This window comes from Lactuca saligna, chromosome 6 (assembly GCF_052625555.1).
Source record: "Lactuca saligna cultivar CGN05327 chromosome 6, ASM5262555v1, whole genome shotgun sequence".
Lineage (NCBI taxonomy): Eukaryota > Viridiplantae > Streptophyta > Magnoliopsida > Asterales > Asteraceae > Lactuca > Lactuca saligna.
In genome coordinates, this window is record NC_136422.1 from 66,166,765 (window position 1) to 66,188,632 (window position 21,868).

Genomic DNA, 21,868 nt, shown 5'->3' on the forward strand with positions numbered 1-21,868 from the left:
TAGAAGAAAGAAAAAGGGGGGGGGGGTGAAGAAGTGGAAATTAGCAATAAAACTCGGGGGTCTCACTTTGTATTTATAGGGGTTGAACCCCTGATTTACGTTGGGCGTAACTTCAGAGTACGCGGGGCGTACTCCTTCGTCGACATGTATGCTGGGCGTACGCCAAGTATATCAGGCATACTGAGTGGATGGATCAAATGCGTCACTGCTTCGGACCCAAGACACTTGAGTGGTGGAGTAGGGCGACATGGCCCAACCCAGACCACGAACCACGAGTACACTGGGCGTACTCCACATTTCCAAACTTCTAAAATTCATATCTTTCACATACAAGCACGGTTTTTGATGTTCTTTATATCCACGCATAGGTGAGACTATGCTCTACTACTTTCATTTAGAATACATCGGCTAATTCTGACTTTATTATTTATAATTATGTTTTTAGTAGGCCAAGACAGAAAAACTCCGTTAGAAATTCATAACTTCTTAACCCGACGTCCATTTTCGTCTGTCATTTTACCGTTGCACTAATATCGAGGAGATCTTCGATTCTTGTTTCAATTGTCTCAGCTAGAAATCACTCGATCTCATATTCAAACTTTGGGCTGCATAGTGCTAAATCGAAACTTCAAAAAAATCATAACTTCGTCATACAAAGTTAGATTTAGACGTTCTTTTCAGGTATGTGCTCGGTTTAACAAACTCTAAGACTTTCGTTTTGATCACTAAGGCTAAATATTTCTCTACCATAAACTTAGTATTTACATCATGCAGTGTCGTACCGGTTCTGTCACAATACTTCGACAGGTATAAACTTAGTCTTTATATATCCGGAACCCTTGTCACGACCACTACAACTTTCTTCATATATATTGGGCTTATCTAATATTTTATTATTACGCTTATTTTTATTCTTAATTCATTTAAATCACAACAATTAAGCATAAAACACATAATAGTTATGGGCTTAGACATCTAATCCAACAGTCTCCTACTTGGATAAGTCTAAAACTATTATTGCGTATGACTCCAAGTTCCTGACTAGCAATCGTAGCTCTAAAAAGCCGCTATCGAAATCTGACCTAGTCAATGACGTGTCCATTCGATAAGGGATCATATATTCCTCTATTAAAGATATCATATGGACTGAGACATCGATTATAATCATTCTCTCTGTCCATTTGATGTTTCCCAATTTCCAATTTATGACGACTGACTAATTGAACAAATCAAATTAGTCCAGGCCCGACCAGCACTTACGTTTGTCATCACTAAATCATTGAGGGACCCATAGATATCGCTTTTATCCCTCTAAGGGTAAACGGAGTGGATAAACTTTGACTCATATGCTTATTCTATATACGCACCAAATCACACACGGAAATGCGTTTTATAACACCAAGTTACTGGTAAGTTTTCACATAATCAATGTCTAACCGACTTGTTGACTGCAACTCATATCTATTGGTTTGAAGAACGTAATATATTATCATCTCGTGATCACTCATGATAAAATCCATGAAGTGAGTCAAATGAGCGTGGGTTTAATCCAATACTCAAATCTAATTCTAGGAGCACTCATGAATTTGGCAACAACTTTTGCTATGTGTAAACACTTTAGACATCTACAAACCCTATTCATGACAGTCTTGCCTTAATACCTACTTCCAATGTATTATCAACTGTGGATGGTTTGGATAACTTAGTCATCCGGGAAGAATGAACTAGTTATTCTGGAAGTCAAAACATGCAAAGTGAAACACAAGAATAATCGAATCCAATATGGTCTCAGAACTTATGAATATAAATAAAACACCTTTTATTTATCACAATATTTATTACACATTATTCATTGTATAATGTTTCGATTTATCAACCTAATACTTGAATTAAAACAATAGTCATATCATGCTCCAAGCATGCACAGTCTGTTTTTCCAAACAATAGCTATGCTATACTCCAATGATGCACACTATGTTTATCTATGATCCTAACTTTGTGAAATAGACCAATTGAACATAATTTCAATGATGCTCGTTTCACAATCCCAATCCTTATCGTAAATGTAAGAATTCCAAATTCCTATCATTTACCGAAATCTGTTGGATTCTAAACTTATATGCATTGATCCTCTTGTAATGACTATGCCCGAAAGTCACATAGGCTTGGCAACCGACATTATAAAGTATTCCAATGGAGAGCATTTCCACGGATATAAAGTCTCAAATTCAAAGTACATTCCTTTGAACATCCTTCTTGCATTAAGTTTTTCTAATCCATAGATTTAATGAATATCTTCCTCCTATGGAAACATTTCTATATTCCTATTTTGACTATCACTTCTGAAAAAGAGTTGCCTCTTTTCAAAATATGTCAATATGGTCCTTTCAAAATTAACACTATACTTCCAGTTGTCCATTAGCAACTAATCTTTCGTAAACCTCATATTGTCCCCAACAATTGCTTAATGCCTTCAGTCATATCCAATTCTAGTACTTTTCCCCTCTTAATGCCCCAGGCATTTGGAAAATTTTGAAAGGATAGATATTATAGCACATGCAATCGATCCTATACCCGAAGCATATGGAACATGATTCATGATGTCTCACATAAAGACATGATTCTAGACCAGCCTTTTGCTACAATATTTTTTTTTATTTGCCATGTTTTCATAATTCGACTATCAATAAGGATGCCGTAATCATAATCGAATTTTGAGAACGCAATATATATATAGAATTTCCTTATGATAAAACATTCCAACATAAAATTCATATATATATATATATATATATATATATATATATATATATATATATATATATATATATATATATATATATATATATAAATCCTTGATTAAAGATGATTAAAATATCAATCTAAGCTTTTAGAATTGAAATGAAGTATAATTTCCTCTACCTTAATTATAGCAAAACAACTTTTCCCAATTGAAACTTTTGTTTTCTATAATTAACATAATAATCATGCTCCCACTAACATGATAATCATGCTCCCAGTAACATGATAATTATTAGCATAACACTTATGATCCCACTAGCTTTGACATGTACTCAGAAATTAGCTGGACTTCTAGAAAGCAATACTTTATCGACTTTCTTTCCAAAGTTAATATTTCTGATATGAGATGCTTTGATATTACTTTATCAAAATCATACACCTTTCCTTATATATCTCACATGTGTGTCTAAACAATTTTTAGAACTATGAAAAGGGATGTAGTAATCATAGTCTCAATTGTTTAGACTTTTTCCATTTCTCCCAAGTCCATGTTAGTGTGCCGGTTAACTACACACGCTCCACTAATGACTTTGAGAATGGTAATATCACAATTTCTATCTACTTAGTGAAAGCGTTTCCTCACCATCATTTTCATTAATCGAAGAGAAACCTTATGACACTTAGATTTTATGGTGTATGTGTTTCTATCCATGTGGCTTTTTCATAACCACAAGAAGAGGTTAGTGACAAATCCAAACTCATATGGACTGAACTTGTTCAATCTTAACTTCTTGCCACCTGGAAACACAAGGGCCTACCATTGCTTCCAAGTAGTTATGCAAACAATTAAAAACTCATAAAACTCATATGCATAGTCAAATTTAACTTGAATGGGTACAGAGACAAGAATATGTCAACATGATGGGCTATAAACCTCAAGTCGTGTTCTAGTGATAAACAACAGGTTTTATTCTTGATTTGTTCTTGAAACTTTTCAAGATCTTAAAGACTCTCACTGACCTCTTGACATATAAGATTCTCTTTTCAAGAACCATTCCTTAACAAATCAAATATTCAAGAGTTAGTGCAGATTCTTATCAAGACAAACACTTTACACAACTGGCCTTAGTTGGTCTTCGTTTTATCCAAAACTTCACAACTTGCCCATTTCAAATGTACAAGAGTAAGAAAACATTTTACTCTACATTTGACAAGTGTTATAAACCTTCTTAAGATTATGTCACTCAATTTACAATCTTGGAGTATTGCTCTTAGAATCAATTTTGGAATGATGTATGATTCATCTTTTGACTTAAACATTTCAACAATTCACGATACCTCTTCTTAGTCATACGAATGTACTAAGATGTCCTTAGAGGATCAATTGTGATATGGTTTCATAATCACTAAGACAATCATAAATCACGATACTCAAGTACTCTCCCATCTTTTAATATTGGAGAATATTTTATCTTTATGCCTAATTTGATTCTTCTCATTCGTCCTACTATACACTGAAACTTTTCTAATGTTTCAAAATTATACTTAAACTTGGAAGGACAACCATATTTACTAAACCTTTTAGTAAATCATGACGAATAGCCTTATCGTTCTTTGTGGTGGTCTTGACCATCGTACACTCAAGTGTACCCTATCCCTTAATCCTTCACTTGACTTGCATATACATGTGGACAAGGTATTAGTCTTAATTTCCTAAAGATGAAAACCCTCATTCATCATACAATACAAGTTGCATGATTCCAAGTTTCTATCAAACTAAAACTTGGGTGATGAGAATCTTTCCTTATTTGGTAAATTCTAACACTACCACAAACGAAAGAATCAAATCCATTTTCCAATGTTGCTATCAATGGAATCATATAATAATAACTTGTCCCAAATGCCATTGTAAGGAATTTTAAAATAAATAAAAATAAAACTTTTTTTTTCCTTTTATTTTAAAACTTGGAGAAAAATTATCCTTAGAATGCAAGTGCATATGAAAATATGTTGTTATCTATTCCTAAGCAAAATATCATAACTCTTAAGCAACATCTCAAAATTATGATCACCGAACCATGCGATCGAAATTCATCTTCGCGATCAGAATCAACATATTCTTCCTTTAAGCTTCCTCTTTTCTTTGACTCTTAAAATGTTAACATGTGACCTAGTCACATCATGTATAAGAATCTCCAAATAGGAACTTAATAGAGTCATATAGTGGACTTTACCCGAAGTAGAGTCAAACTTTTGACTTTACATCCTCATGATAATTTAGGTAAATAGAGCAGCTTCGCAACCAATGCCCCTTCGTTTGGAAACAACAACATATAGACCCTTTGGGAATGGTACATGGGACTATGTCAAGCTTATCCTTCCTCTTTATCATTTGGTCAACCGAGTTTGCTATGACCGATCCCTTTCCATTGGGAAGGGAAAGCTTTTCTGGATTTCCTATGTTACCATTGTCAATGTCCATGGAAGTTTGGGAAGTCGATCTTCCAATCAAATTTGCTTTGAAGGTGCTCTAAATCATTGCTAATTCAGCAGCATCAAGCAAATAGGTAAGATCATTAAGGGTCATGTCATAATCTATTACATAGTAGTCCTTAAATATCTTGCTGTGTGACTTAGAAAGTGATTGAAGAAGTTAGCCAACAACTAACTTCCTCAAGACTTTGACAACCAACTCTCATGGCTTGTCAATATGTGACTTCATCTCCAAGATGTGAGCACACATAGAATTTGCTTGTGATTAGGACTTGAGTGACCTTGAACTATTCAAGAACTTGTGGCATAGGGAGAATAATTGGAGGACATGGAGGAATTGAAGTATGATTTTCATGATCCAACCACGTGACATCATATTCATTAGGAAAGCTTGTTCCAAGGGATTTGGGATGATCATAATTGTCTGAACCAGACATCTAATATGTGAGATATTCAAGTTAGTTGAATTAAGTCCTTAATATAACACCCAATCTGAAATATTAAGGCTAGGACCCAACACAATATTTATAACTTGGAAGAGGGATGTCTTAATCCAAGCTACAAAATATTTGAAGGTAGGTGAATGACGATTCACCAATTTCCACCATGATAATGAAATGTATTATTAGGTTTTAATTGGTTTTGAAACTCCTAGATTCTTTTGAGATTCATTAAACTTTTCAATGGCATGTTTCAATCTCGATTTTGCCCTCTCAAGTTTGTGACTGGGATGTCGAGGATCACAAACAAAGTGGGCATAACCATGCAAATATACTTGGCACTCTTAATTTTTATCACCTAATCGATGTGTTGGTTAACCATACACGCTCCACCGATCTATGATAAACCTTAAGCTACCCTTTTCCAACCTTGTTAAATCCAAGTTAGTGTGCTGGTTAACCACACACGCTCCACTAACAACTTTAGCAAGGTGCAAAGTGTAATTTCATGGGTTAGCACTAAATTCACATTTTCCTAAATAACTAAGATTGGGAATTTATAAGTGTTTAGTTATTTAGTATTTATCATTATACTTTTAATGAATAGAGAACTAGAGTCCAGTCAAACCCGTTCGGCTAACGACCCTCTACCAGTGGACACCCATTAAACTGTCATTTTATAGGCAGTAACCCTATACCCCTTATAGACCGACTTCGTAATGAGGCCTACTAACGGCAAGACTGACTTTGTTCGTATACATACATACATACATACATATATATATATATATATATATATATATATATATATATATATATATATATATATATATATATAACTATTAACTATTAATATTATAATAGTATAAAGGGTTGAATTTTAACTTTTAAAATTCTAAGGGTTTAACTTGGAATTAAAGTATTCATGCATGGAAACTTTAGAAATTCCAAAACTTGAGGGCAAGTTTTGAACAATTCAAAAAACTTTTCAATTCCATAACTTATGAGTTTAATGTAGCTTTAATGGAAAAATGCTTCAAGTTCCATAGCTTGAGGACAAGTTATGGAAGACTTTAAAGCATTTAAAAATGAGACTCTTCATTTTCCTAGCTTATGGAAATCTTATGAGTTTTAAAAATCATAAATGAGACTTTTCATATAACTTGAGGACAGGTTAAAAAAACACATTTTATGAAAAACTCTTAGATAAATTTGGATCGAAAAGAAATTATCACATAAATTTTCTATTAATTCAAACTAACTCATAAGAACAAGATAGTTCAAATCAAACAATTTTTCATGTAATTAGCCTAATCATCAAACTAATATAAACATGAATCTATTGACAATGATCTTATGAATTGGATTAGAATGATCTTTACCACATCAAAAACATGTTTACATGTTCAAAAACAGCTTTGATTCTAGTCCAATTCTAGCCTTAAAACTCGAAGATATGTTGTTAGGGGCTCCAACTCGCCGAGTGCAAGAACAAACTCGACGAGTTGGATGAGCTTGTACATGGACTTGTCGAGTCCCCTGTCCAGACAGCAAAAAACTTTGATTTTCAGCCATTTCAGCAAGTATAACATGAAAATAAGCTTTGGCTCTGATACCACTGATGGGTTTTAGTATACTACAACATCCTATGGTGCATATACAACCCTAAATACCTTGGATCTATGGTTTCACTAATTATACATGCAAAAGAGTTTCCGAGGTATTAAACCTATAACTAGCATGCAATTTGTCATAAACAATACAATATACTAGTTAGAGTAACATACTTTTTATGTGGCTTGAAGTCTTGATGTATTTTGGTGTTGCTTGAAACACTTGGGCCTTTAAGAACTTAGCGCTCCAAGTGTTGCACCTCAAATGGAATCACAACTGACCTAGGACAAATGTGACTCTTGAGAGAGAAAATCCATGCACCAAAAAACACCATCATTCTCTAAAAACTTCATGTGGAATTACAAGTGGCAATTTTGGGCAATGCACTACATATTTATATGTGGGATTATAAAGGTCATGGGTATAACCCAAATCCATACCCATGGGTTTTATGATCCATATTTCATGTGGCCCAACTCTTTATGTATCCATACATAAACTTGGTCCAACATCGGTCATAAGTCCAACACATATAAATATAACTAATTACCATAATTAGTCCCATAAATTTTGATTAGTCTCCTTTTGATCACTAAATTAATTCCAAATTAATTGTTGATCAATACTAATTAAAATATATGATTTCATATTAATATATTAGAACTTAAAATATATTACTAAATCATATATAACCTTCTCTCATGAGTCCATCCTAACAAATTGTTTCGGTGTTATGCAACCCAAATGGACCATGCTACTCTCGGGTCGAGTACATACCAATAATAGTTATGGGCTTAGACATATAATACAACACCTTTGCCCTAACAGGAAAAACAATATCTTGGGCCCCTTGATTATTTAGTGTTGACTTATGTGTCGGGCCCGATCAGGACTTGATTGATGTGTTCAGTTGTAGTTCCTTGTCATTACTTATAAAAAATCGGGAAACAAAGTATTGGAAAATGATAATGATTTTGTTCCATGTCATTTTTTCAGATGATATCTTGCAGAACGGAGGATTATATGATCACTTATCTTAGGACACATTACTGACTAGGTTAGAGTTCGACAACGGCTTTGAGAGCTACAACTTGCTAGTCAATTTTGAAGTTATACTTGCAATTATAGTTATTAGACTTATCTGAGTGGGATACTGTTGAATTAGGTGTTTAAGCCCATAACTATAATTGGTATGTATTTGAATTGATTGTAGCACAATCCTTTTAGGTTGCCTTCATATTAGCAACTTGACAAAATAACTTTTGGAGAGAGAGGTTGAATTTATTAATTGGAATAATATGTTAGTAATAAAAGGATTTATTAATGTATTATGAAAATACTATATTAATTAGAAATCTTGTTATTTAATTAATATTTAATCAAAAATTAATTTGGAATTAATTTTGATATTAAAGGAATTAATTAAAAGTACATGGGATTTTTTGCAACTAATTAATAGTTGTGGTTTGGACTCTTGGATCAAACTAAAGAAGGGTTGGCCGAAAATTCTAGGGCGGCCCTAAGGATTTTCATCTAAGTCCTTGAGAAGGGGAGTTCATGGGCTACTTAGGCCTTAAGCTGGAAATTAGGGTTGCCACCTGCAAACCCTATCTTTGGGACTAAGCAACCTTAACTATAAAAGGAGGATCACCTTCTAGGTTTCAACCATCCTTTTGAAACCCTAGAAGAGCCAAAATTGTGAGCAACTTCCCTACTCTCTCCTCTCATCCTCTTGCATAATGTGGTTGTGAGCCATTAGAGGTGTTACACTTGTGACACTTGTTCTCAAAGTCATGATTTTCAAGGAATCCATTGTTATTACAATATAAAAATAAATGTATTTGTTCTGATCCCTATTTTGTTGATTTTGAAATTAGTTGAACCATGCTAGCATTTTTAGTTTTTGTGTTCAATGCTTGTATGTCTAATAGGGAAAACATAGATCCAACAATTAGGGTTGCATGCATACATATGATTGTTTTCTATACTTAAATCCCATCACTTATACCATATCAACATAACTTTTGGCGTAGAGAACGCCTAAGAGGTGTTGCAGGCGCTTTGTATTGCTCCTGCAAAATCGATTTTACATTCGTCAATTGAACACATGGAAAAAGCTTCACATGGCCATGATTATGCGGATGTTTGGATGTATCAAACCCATAGTCATGCTCCTATAAGTCATTGTTGTCCGTGATACCAACATCTTGCACAATAAGTGCATGTACGGTTCAATAGTATTTAAATATAAACAATGAAATAAGGGGTATCCATAAAGTTAAATAAAAACTACATGGGAGTGAAATAATTAAAAATGTACATCCACCCCTTCGAGGTACCAACATCATATTCGAAAGTATTATGGATAAGTTTTAGAAGCATGGTTAAAGTAATCTCATATTCCTCTAAACGCATGTCATGTGACCTCAAATGCTCGCGACATTCACATACCTCATTTTGCAAGTTAGTAATTTTTTGTCCTTATTAGTTGATGGTACAGTGGGTGGCAGTGGTGGTGGTGGCGGGTGATATGGAACAACTATTTGTGCTTTCTTTTATCGAGGCCCATGGGTAGGGAGTGTTTGGGTAATGATGTTAGGAAAGGTCTCTGTGAACTTCTATGACAAGTAAATCAAAGTGATTAATCCTTGTTGAGCTAAGTATCCACCATTCATCATGACTATCAGCTTCTGTCGGCTCCAACTTCTATATAAGTTTATTATCTTATTAACAAAATTATAAAGTTATAAATAAAAATAAATTATACATATACAATAAAATTATAAAATATATAAGTAATCATACATCATTATTGTTTATAATCTAGTTGCACTTAAGTGCATGTAAAGGCCTCAGTTGCGACCATCCAACAGCTCGTTGGATCACATTTGTTGGGTACCAAACAAATTGCTCGTAGGGAAACATTCAAGAATCCATATCTAAAAGAATCATGTATTTTTATATTACCAAATAATAAAATAATAAATTGTTAATCATGTAAATTACCATAAAAGCATGTAAAAACCGTTTAGGGTGTATGCCATTTTTTGAGGTTGTTTAGCTTTTGGTTCAACTAGATGTATAAGTTCCTCAACCTTATTGAATACAGTAAATAGTTGTGGGTACAACTGATCCTAAATTATCCTCCCCCATGGATATATGTGAGATAAAATTTCCTAATTAAATTTCTAAAAAATATTAGTAATGACAATTATACTCAATAATTATACATTAACGATATGATACCTGTTAAATTCATCAAGGTTGGATACCAAAGTGAAATACTCCTCAGTCACAATCATTTTAGCCAACCATTCATTGAAACCCTTATCTAACAGATATAAAAGGCATATATGGATCGCATCCTCTTCTGAAAAGTCATTAAGCGAATGTTTAAGCACATTCGTCACACCGTTTAATTTCACGGAGACATTCCTCGTGACTATAGGGAATACATTGGAACGGGAGGCGGTACCGGAACCAAAGGCAGTAAAATATTCACCAAAGTGGAAGCCAGTGACAAGCCACAATTCTTTCTTCCTGTAAGACAACTCATAACCCCAATCTCAAAAACCATTTCCTTTACTTCGCTTCGGGGGTCCATGATAACTTCATGGAAAAACACGTAATGTAGAAGTAAAGGATCCCCATCTATCTTAGAAATATCTAACCACCTCCAAAAACATGAATTCCAGAATATAGTCTTGCATGTCGGTTTGTCTTTGATTGCTGCAAGAGTATTCACAGCAAGTTTGGGTTTACAAGACAATGTAATGGATGCATCAAAATCCATATCGTGTTGCAAATAGAAAACATTTTATAAACTAACTAAGGAATGAACAGTGACGAACATTCTAGATCATGCCTCTGACATTCTGGATCTTCGTGTTCCAGACCAGTTCCTCACATTCTGGAGATTACCGGAGCATTCCGGAATGTAGTTTTTTGTTCCAGAATAGAGGGAGACAGATATGTCCCTACGAGTGCCTCACATAATTTCCTTGCATAAAATATTTGTTTCTTCATGATTACGAAGATTAGCAAATAATGAAGGCATGTCCATGGTTATGATTTTATCAGTGTTATTTAGATCATCAACTTGATGTTCCAAACTTTCATTTAGCAAGTCAAAAAACTTGAGAACCAAGGAGTTTCTTCTTTTCTTCATGTTGAAATGGCACATGCCGTTCACTAAGCACATGAAGTTGAAGAATTCAGTAAGAGCATTCTTCATGTTGGACAAAGTACTCGTAGCGGAGCATTCTAGAATGCAATTTTTTGTTCCAAAATAGTAATTTTCGATGTATAATAACATAATATAAACAACTAAGCTAGTGTTTGGTTGGTCCTGATGTACTCTCAACATATATAGCTACTCTGGAACGTAATAAGTTCATTATGGAGCTGCTCTTCGCATTTTGGAGGAAGTTCTAAAGACTTAAAAAACTTATTCCGGAGCTGTTCTTCAGATCCCGGAGGAAGTTGTAAAACATGAAAACTTAAAACTAAACTAATAAGAGTATAAGAGTAGCATAAGACTTACTCGTAAACTAATCGGGTTATTGTGTCGTGTTCAATATCTTAAGCCAGAGTTCAGATGTGTGTCAGAGTGTGTCATAATGTTGGAGAGCGTGTCAGAGATCGGAATGCGCGTCGGAAAGTCGGAATGTGTTTGTAAATCGAGACCCAAAATGAAATTGAGATGTGGAAGTTATCGAAATATAATCCTGAAAATGAATTTGAACATCGAAGTCCAAAATACGTATTGTTACTCTAGAGTTGGCATTTCAAAGGATACTTAATCAGCCGGCCCATCAAATATGGAGTCCGAAAATATTTTTAGAACATCCCATTTCAGATAAAAATATAATTTTGCAAAAAAAATTTAAATAAGTTATTTTTTTAATAAATATACACAAAAAATGGTTAGATTACAAAATTTCCATTGTTGTTTTCTATTTAATAATTGATTTTGTTACAACATTATTATATTACTATAGTATTTTTTTTAAAGAAGACCAAGGAAATTATAAATTTATGAATTAAGAAATTTTAGAAAACATTTATGTTTGTTCGTTTTAAAATTTTCATATCAAACCATACTTTTTTCTATCACTACTAAAAATAAAATGTTTTAGAGCATCTAATACAAATTTTTTACAAAGTTTTTTATTATTTGAAAGCAGTTTTTGGTTTTTATCATTGGAGAGGTAAAGTCCAAACGATGCATCAATGTTAATCAATATCTGCAACGCTTTGATTTTAATTTCCCACATTTGATTTTTAGTTATATGCTCATCAAATTTCTTTTTTGATTTTCCATGTTTTTTGTATTTTCAAAATGCAAAAGCTAAAGCATGATCTGATGATTCCTTCACTCACTTATGGTTTACTTATGGCAGAACTTTGCGCAGGCCTTTCTTTTGGCTTTACATATGGTTGGAAGACCTCGATAACACGTAAACCCATCCCCATTGTATTTAATTTTTCATCTTGATTTTGATATGTTTGATTTTAGCCATGTGCTAATTAGGTCTGGAAATCTGCAAGCAGCCACTAATTTCATCTTATAATTAGCAAACAAAGGGGATTTTTTAGCGTTGTCGCCGTCAAGTAACCATTCCGAGTTTATTCTTTATGATTTACAGTTTTGATTTTAGGGTTTTCTATGTTCATGTGTTCAAGATGAATGATTTATTGTTATTGGGGAGATTAATTATATACACTTCGCATAACCGTTTTGTGTATCGGATAATGAAAGTTTTAAAGAATAGTTGTCTCATTCTAGTATCATTCCCTATGGACAAAACTGAGGTTTTAGGACATATACCCAAAAAGGCATGCCAGACATGGGTTGTAGGCCTGAAAGGCAAGCCAGACTCAAGTTGTGGGCTCGGCGGTGATTCCAGTCCATTTTAGCTGTGGACCCAGTATGTGTGTTATTATATGTTTATGTGTTGGTACTTTGAGAAAGTCACTAAACTTTGACTTACAATTTTAGTTTATCGTTTCAGGTAGTTCAGATAATCTTGGGAAAGCGATTGCATGATCGGGCACATCTTCCTGTTTTATGACATTGGATTTTGGTATACTCTAACTTTGAATAATACTTTTGAAACAATCGGTTTGAAAACACTTTATGGTTGAAATGGGCTGTTTTAGAAAGTTTTAAATTTTTGTGATTTTTGAAACCTTACAAGTTGGCATCAGTGCCTTGGTTTGAGTGAACTGGATAAACGTTCATGTGAATCCAGACTCAAACTAAGGAACTGCAAAGTTTTAAATTTTTTTCAAAAGTAACCAAGAAGGATGCGATTTGTATGACTAGCCAGAGCTAGCAAGTATACCCCAAGTTACCCATTCTTATCTTTGATATAATGTTTATGGTAGAACAAAATGCTAGTGACAACCTAGGGATCTTTAGGATTTGCATGATATAATTTGTTGATATGTGATGCCTAATAGCCTGGGAATACTTCTTGTATGATATTGACATCAATATTGTAGTTGCTTAGTGCATGCATCATAGTTATCCATAACTAAGATTTTATAGTCTGTGAATGTTTGATTTGACCTTATTTCTTGTTCCTTGTTTGATTGTAGACTTAGGGTAGAATCAAGTGTGTGTTGTATATAGGATCCAGTGTTATGTATGATTAGCATACGTAAGTGTTGCTATAACATCCGAAATCTAGAAGGTCAATTATGGAAATAAAACCTTATTTGTAAAGGCCAGCTCGTCGAGTTTGGGGGAAGAAACTCGACGTGTTGGAAGTGTTGCTTGCACGTCTTTTTGAAGACCAACTCAATGAATTGGAGAGGAGCAACTCGATGATTTGGACGTGCTTTGGGAAACGCCAAATTTAAGGTTTTGCACCCATTTAAACAACTTAAACCCCAAATGTTGGCCTCATTTCCAACCACCATTCTCCTAAACTCGAACCTCGAAACACTAAGGCATTTTTGAATGTTATCACCACTAGAAAAACTGTCTTTTATGACGCGCAATGTGTTTCGTAAAATGCTCAGACAACGTGGAAATGCATGTCAAGGAAGACCTTGTCATAACGAGAGACAACACGCTTTTGCGCGTCGTCTATTTACGACGTGCATTTTCGACGCACATTTATGACACGCATTTACAATGCACAATTATGACACGCAGTGCGTATCAAGGAAGGCCCTATCATAAAGGAAGACGACACGTATTTTCATGTCGTAAGCTTACGACACGCGTGTTTATGACACACAATGCATATCAAGGAAGTCGCTGTCATAAAGGAAGACGACACACATTTTTGCGTGTAATAGTTTTAAATGTTTTTAAAATTATATATTTTTGATAGATTTACTAATTTTTAAATTAAATAATAAATAAAAAGTCTCATAATACAAAATAAAATACCATAAATAATAAATATAATTCATTGCATTTATATGTCAAATACATATAATCATTCCAATAGTAAGTAAATGTAACACATTGCTAATATTGCATAATAATTATTATAGAAAACAAAACATGTACAACATTTAAAGAAACCCATGACTAAATTCTCCTTTGACAACCTCCTTTATAAGAGAATAACCTGAATGCAGGAACTTTGAGAGGTAGCTGAGCATGGATTGCTTGAGCTGTTAGAACCTGTATATGGCAAATCGGTAACTTAACATGCCATTATGGACATTTTGGTCGCAGGGGGTATATTTTCAAGCATGGTGAAGGTTACAACTTCAGGTGTCTTTATGGGCATTTTGGTCACATCGGGTCTTTTTTTGGGCATGGTGAAGGTTTCAGATGCAGATACCTTTGTGGGCATTTTAGTCACATTAGGTCTTTTTCTAGGCATGGTAAATTTTTTGGTTTCAGGTTCAAAAAAATGAACAAGGAGTGTTCAGCTAGACCGAGTTTTACATATTTGTTTATGTTCAGTTTTATTATAGTTTCACATTCTTATTGTAGTTGCACTAGTTGGAGAGGGGGGCTGAACCAACAATACTAACATTCATATGTTAATCAAACAAAGCTAAAGGATTATGGAAATATGGGTAAGAAAGAAGTTACCTTCCATTGACGTCCTTTCCGAGATACCTTAGAATGGTAAATGCACTATAGTCTATAGACAAGGTAAATTCACTATATAGTCTATACACAAGCGTATAGTTATCATTAAGTTTTATTTATCCTTCTAACTGTCGGCTAGAAAGAGTGTGTACGGTGCTAATTGATATATAAAATTAAACAAACTTAAGTACGTAACCTTTGTGAGTGTTTTAGTCATGGGTGTCAGGTTCGCTATTGGGGTAGGTGTATCTGTGCTGGTTAATACCCATGAAGATAGTTCGGGCAGTTATGACTCATCAGTTCCAAAAGTGACAACTAGGTTGTGGCAAAATGGATACCACCTGATTATACACAATTAAAATCAAAATCAAAATCAAATTTTAATTGGTATCAAGTGGAGAAAATGATGATTAGAATATAAAGTAAGTGAATTTTTGCTATCAAAAGTCATAAAAGAAATTTTGCTAGATGATTCCAAAGAAACATCTCAACAATATTAACTCTTGTGCAATGTCTTTTATTATGAGTTCATCTCCTTGAATTCCCCAACTATTGCATCAAACACCCCATTCTCCCATTCTCCCTTGATATTCTTCAACAACTCACCCTCTTCATTCACTTCCTGCATCATCACGATCATCATAAATTAATAACAACATTCTAAAGGGTTTTGAGCATTCTAACACTCCTAAGGTGTACATGCAACCTTAGAAACCTTAGATCTATGTTTGACTAAGATACATGAAAATTTGATTTTCCAAGGTTCTTTAACTATCTAACATAGCATGGGGAACTTTTAAACATAAATGCTAGAAGAAGAACATACCTTTTGTAGTTTGGATTCCATGAGAACCTTGTGAGCCTAGCACCTCAAGTGTGATGCCTCAAATGTCTCACACAACACCAAATACACTTGGAATAACCTTGAGAGAAATAGAACACTTCTAAAATCGGCTATAACCTCTTGTTCTCACACTTGTGTCGATTTTGGTTGCTAACATATTCCTTTTATTGTATGTCATAAGTATGGTTACACCATGTAAACCCTAACTTGACATGGCTCTTCATTTCCATGATCCATGGGTTCAAAGACACCATGGAGCATCCTATGGGTTTTAGCCCAACTTGATAATCAATGGAGAATTAGCCCACTATACAAGTAATGGGTGATTTACACAATTAACCCATATACTTAACTAGTCTTTTTTTGATCACTTAATTAATTCCAAATTAATTCTTGATCAATACTAATTAAATAATATTATTAATATATTAGAACATGTAAAATATTAATTAACCTTAAGTGTTATTTCTCTCATTTTGGTCTATCCAAATGCATGATGTCATTTAACCCAAATGGACTATGTTAATCAGGTCAAGTACATCCCAGAAGTAGTTATAAACTTAGACACCTAATCCAACAGTCTCCCATTTGGATTAGTCTAATAACTATATCTGCAAGAATAACTTCAGGAACCGATCAGCAATCGTAGCTCTTTCAAGGTCTCGCGGAACTTAGATGATGATGATACGCCATTTAAAATAAGTGATTATATAATCCTCTGTTCTAGATATCAGTCGGACAAATACATGTAACAATGTCTTACTTATTGTCCAGCAAGGTGTTTCTCGATTTCCAATTTGTTTGACATAGAACTTATTTAAACACATCAACTTAGTTCTGACCGGGTCCAGTACATGGGTCAACACAAAATCATTGAGGGGCCCAGATATCGCTTCTAATCCAAGAAGGAACATATAAACTTCGACTCATATGTTTGTTCTACTACTTGTTGAATCATACGCAAAGACATGTTTTATAACATCGAGTTACCAATACGTTTATGTCTAATCAATGTATAACCAACTAATAGGCAACAAGTCATATATCTAGGTTTGAAGATTTATATGATATTACCATCTCACGATCACTCGAGATAAATTCCATGAAGTGATACCAATGAGTGTGGGTTGAATCCAATACTCAGAACTTATGAACACTCATGAATGTTGCAACAATCCTTGCTATGTCCCATACCTTGGACATCTACAATAAAACTTCATGACAGTCTTGATTCATATCTACTTCCAAGATATGACCGACTGTGGATGGTTTGAATAACTTTAGTCATTCAGGAAGAGCGACTTAGTTATTCTGGAAGTCAAAACATAAAAAGTGAAACACAAGAATAATCGAATCAAATATGGTCTCAGAATTTATGAATATAAATAGAACATCTTTTATTTATCACCATATTGATTACATATTATTCATTGTATACCGTTTCAAACTATCAACTTTATACTTGAATTAAAACAATAGTTGTCACATGCTCCAAACATGTACACTATGGTTTTTTTTTCTAAACACTAATCATGCCATACACCAAGTATGCACACTCCTTATAGAAGAGCAAAAAAAAAACCTTGGGCAACGACACACCAAAAAAGATGAAAAATAGTGTGAGAGAGATGGAGTCAGAGTTAGGGTTATGAGAAAAGCAAAGATATGGAAGATGGGTATTCAAATTTCAAATTTTAAATCTGTGCATTCACGATGTAAAGATCTGCGAAATCACGTTGTATACTTTAAATTTGAGAACTTGCTGGTTTTAAGGAATGATATCAGTTTAGCTAATTGTTTTGGCGGGAAAAGCATTATATTGGTTTCCAGGAAGAAGCCGCATGGCAAAACAAAGAACAAAGATACGACATTTGGCAGGATGCTGAGTATTATATTAGAAGTAGGGATATGTTTAAAAATATACCTATTGGGTAAATATATTTTTCAAAAAACACCTATATAATTAAAAACTCAACAAAAATAATACTTGTTATATTCATATTTCAAAAGTAGTCCCTATATTATAGTAGTTATAAAATATATATTGCAAAGTAATATTCTAATTGTTTGTTTGTAAATTTCATTGAGTTCTGACAAACTTTTTGAACTCACAATTTTATATAAAAGAAATAAAAACAAATCAAGTATACGGCTTGATTTTTGCTTAATGTTTTTGTTTAAAAAAGTGGCGTGTATAAGTAAACTATTATGTTTTAATAATTAAATTTGAATGTACTTGTAAATAAAATTTGTAATTACTATGTGTTTGTTAGTGATTTTCCGAGACTTCGGGATATCAAAATTGAATGAGCCGCTAATTTTAAGAGATTCGAATAGAATGAATTGAATGAGTTAATGGTAAATTGGTAATTTAAATTTAATGGTGGGAAGCATCCTGAAGAATATTAGAAGAATATTAGAGTATACGCTGAGGGTCACAACGAAAAACGAATTAGCTGAGTTGACACACAAATCCGTTTTTATAGATAGGAGCTCAATATGCACAAAAGAACATTGACGAATCCCATAAGGACAACTTCTGTAATCGCTAAAACTCAGCTTTCAGTGAAAACCCCAAGTTCACAATAATAGTGAATACATATTTAATATTATCTTCTCTATATTTTCGTACTTATCACAATTCACACGACCAACTGTCATAATCGATGAATACGTTTTAAATAAGAATTAATTAAAGCAGTCGAGTTGACAAATCATTATACATAGTTTGACACATTTCACCAATACTTAATTGTTCACCATATTATACATCCGATTATCGACCTCAGTGGAGCCTCACAAAATTTTCCACGAGCAATTTCATAGACGAGATGGTACCCGAGATCGCAAGAAGACAGCCGATTGCGATTAGGAACACATTAAGAGCCAAAATGGGCTTCGATATCTGGTTCCAAAAGATCTTGATATAGAATACCGATGGGAAAATGAGTACTATTGCCACACTAACGAGCGAACCCGTAAGTCCAAGGACATACTGGAAGTACGGCACTGATAGGGCTAAGACCAGTATAAGTAACAACAAGATCGACCCGATTGTGCCCCTTATGATCGTCTTGGTTCGAGACTTCATCGAGTAAAGGAACCGATGTTCGAGTTCTATTGCAATTGGTGCAAATTCGAGTGCGTATTTGGTCATTGGTGTCAAAACAGTAGCCCATAATGCGATCTTTGTGAACACAAGGCCTCGAGGCATGCTCAGGGTAATTTGCGGATTTACTTCCGGTCCAAAAAGTTTCGCTCCCATGAATGCTAAAGATGCATATAGCGAGGTCACAAATGTGAAGCTTACGATAGACACCTGGAAAATGGCAGAATTGAACACACAATGTTAAAATCATAATTTTACAGTTAGGAATCTTCATCGTCTTCGTTTTTTGGGTACAAACTAAACATTAAATACCCATTATAATGTTCAAAAAGATCAATATGCGACGTGTACATGTGATTGAATATACCAACCTTAGTAAACTTGGAGGGGTCTTTCATAGCCCTGTGTATATCAGGAAACACAATATGGCCACCATAGCTGAAGACATACAGACCGGATATGTGTGGTATGTTCCTTAGCCTAAGAGCAGGGATCGTGTGATTGGCGGTGACACCTCCAAACACTGCGGTGCATGCTACTGTCACGAAAATCATTAGCGACATGATGATGCCGCTAGTAGAGAGGAACGAAATGGATGCAAGATCTCTCAGCCAGAGGCTAGGAAGTGCCACCAACACCGCAAACACAGTCAGGACTTGAGAAGTAGACAAGTGGTGAACCCATGAGAACTGGACATTGGTTCCAAAGAAGACCATTTTCAAGTTGTCATGCAATGATATCGTGTAGGAAACAAGTGCCATGAAGATCTCCAAGTAGATAAATGTTGCTGCGATTGCTCTTCCACGGCTCCCGAAGGCATGGTGGCCGATATCTGTGTAGTTTCTTGCTTTCTTGTTGTTTTCGAGGCATTTTCCAAGAAGGTGGGAGGTGTATGCGCATGCGATTCCAAGGGCTACAAGAAGAAATGAAGAAATCCACCCTCCGTTTTCTAGAGCATATGATGTTGATAGTTGGCCAAGACCTGTTAGATATCGAAAAATGTTTAGGTAACTTAGTCCCTCTCTTTAAAGGATATTTTTGAAGAGAAAATCTATGACTCTACGCACCTAACAAAATAAAAGACGAATTGGGAAAAAAAACACACCTATGAGCATTCCGATCATATTAACGACAGATTGAAGAAAAGAACTATTGGCATCGCTTGCATGCGTATCCCCATCATTTATCTCGTTTTTAACCTCAAACTTTACCTCATTTTCTTCGTTAATACATTTGTTACACGGCTTCTTACCATCTTCCAAACAAGCTTCACAACTATCGACCCATTTCACAGCATTGTTCGCTCCCTGAATCGACTCTGTTATACTAACTTTTTTAGGATCAGAACTCCTCTTTGAATTCAAAAGTATCGTGCATGTGTTCATTTCCATTTTCTGGAATTCGTAGAAATCTCCTCAAACTATGGAGACAAGGAACACTAAGAATCTATTTGTTTTTGAGGTTTATTGATTATGAGACAGCGATACATGGGACAGTTATTTATAGGTGGTACCAAGTGTGCAAGACACAATAGTGACATGAGAATCTCACAAGAGAACTTTAACTTGCAACTTAATTGTTGATTTGATAACAAATAGCCAAACAGGTTACATTATAAAGTTTAATGTTTGTAGAGATTCTAGTCCACTTAATTTAACTAATTAAAACCGATACAAAAAGAGAAAACAGTAAAGACATCAAAATTGTCGAGTTAAGTAATTGGATCGATATGTGTCACAATGAAGTGGAATCATAGCATTTTCCTTTTCATATATATATATATATATATATATATATATATATATATATATATATATATATATATATATATATATATATATATATATATATATATATATATATATATATATATATATATATATATATTCCTATCTAATAAAAAAATAGTTTTAATCTCCTTTTGATATGTATCATCTTTTTAGGCCTCCTAATTAATGCATATTTTATTCTTCTTTTATCATATATCACCATATTATATCTCTTAATTAATACATGTCATTTGTAAACCTATTAATTATCCATTTCAAAATTTAAAATTTAAATTTACCATTCTAATTACATTAAATTAATAATATTAGAATAAAAATTAAAATAAACTTAATACAAATTATAAAATATATAATTTCACATATTTATTTAAATCAATGAGTAAAATTTATATAATTAAAAAAATCTCTTAATTAATAATTTATTTAAAATAATTAATTAATAGTTTTTAGTTTTTATTTTAAAAGTTTAATTGATTGTATAACCGTGGTTCCCACGGATTATAAACTAGTACATATATATATATATATATATATATATATATATATATATATATATATATATATATATATATATATATATCTTATAATTTAACTTCTAACATGATTTATTTCGAACATTTTTTTTTTAATTTCACATTTATCTTACTTTTACATAATCTCATTTTCAACTATAACATATATATAGCCGAGTAGGTGTTCGGAAAAAAGATATGATAAAAGAGGATGATAATAATGAAATTCCGAAAGTCTTTAAAGTAAATCAAGTGAGAG

The 21,868-nt window shown here is 33.6% G+C and overlaps 1 protein-coding gene across 1 annotated transcript; it reads right to left on the reverse strand.

The window, feature by feature from the left end:
- Window positions 1-18,817: 18,817 nt before the first annotated feature.
- On the reverse strand, window positions 18,818-20,762 carry LOC145001598 (amino acid transporter AVT1H-like). The gene is made up of 3 exons (XM_078960959.1): window positions 20,413-20,762; window positions 19,679-20,289; window positions 18,818-19,517 (listed from the first exon to the last, which is right to left on the reverse strand). Exons 1-3 carry the CDS (start codon window positions 20,696-20,698, stop codon window positions 18,984-18,986), a joined length of 1,431 nt encoding a protein of 476 aa, XP_078817085.1. The 5' UTR covers window positions 20,699-20,762; the 3' UTR covers window positions 18,818-18,983.
- Window positions 20,763-21,868: the final 1,106 nt, after the last annotated feature.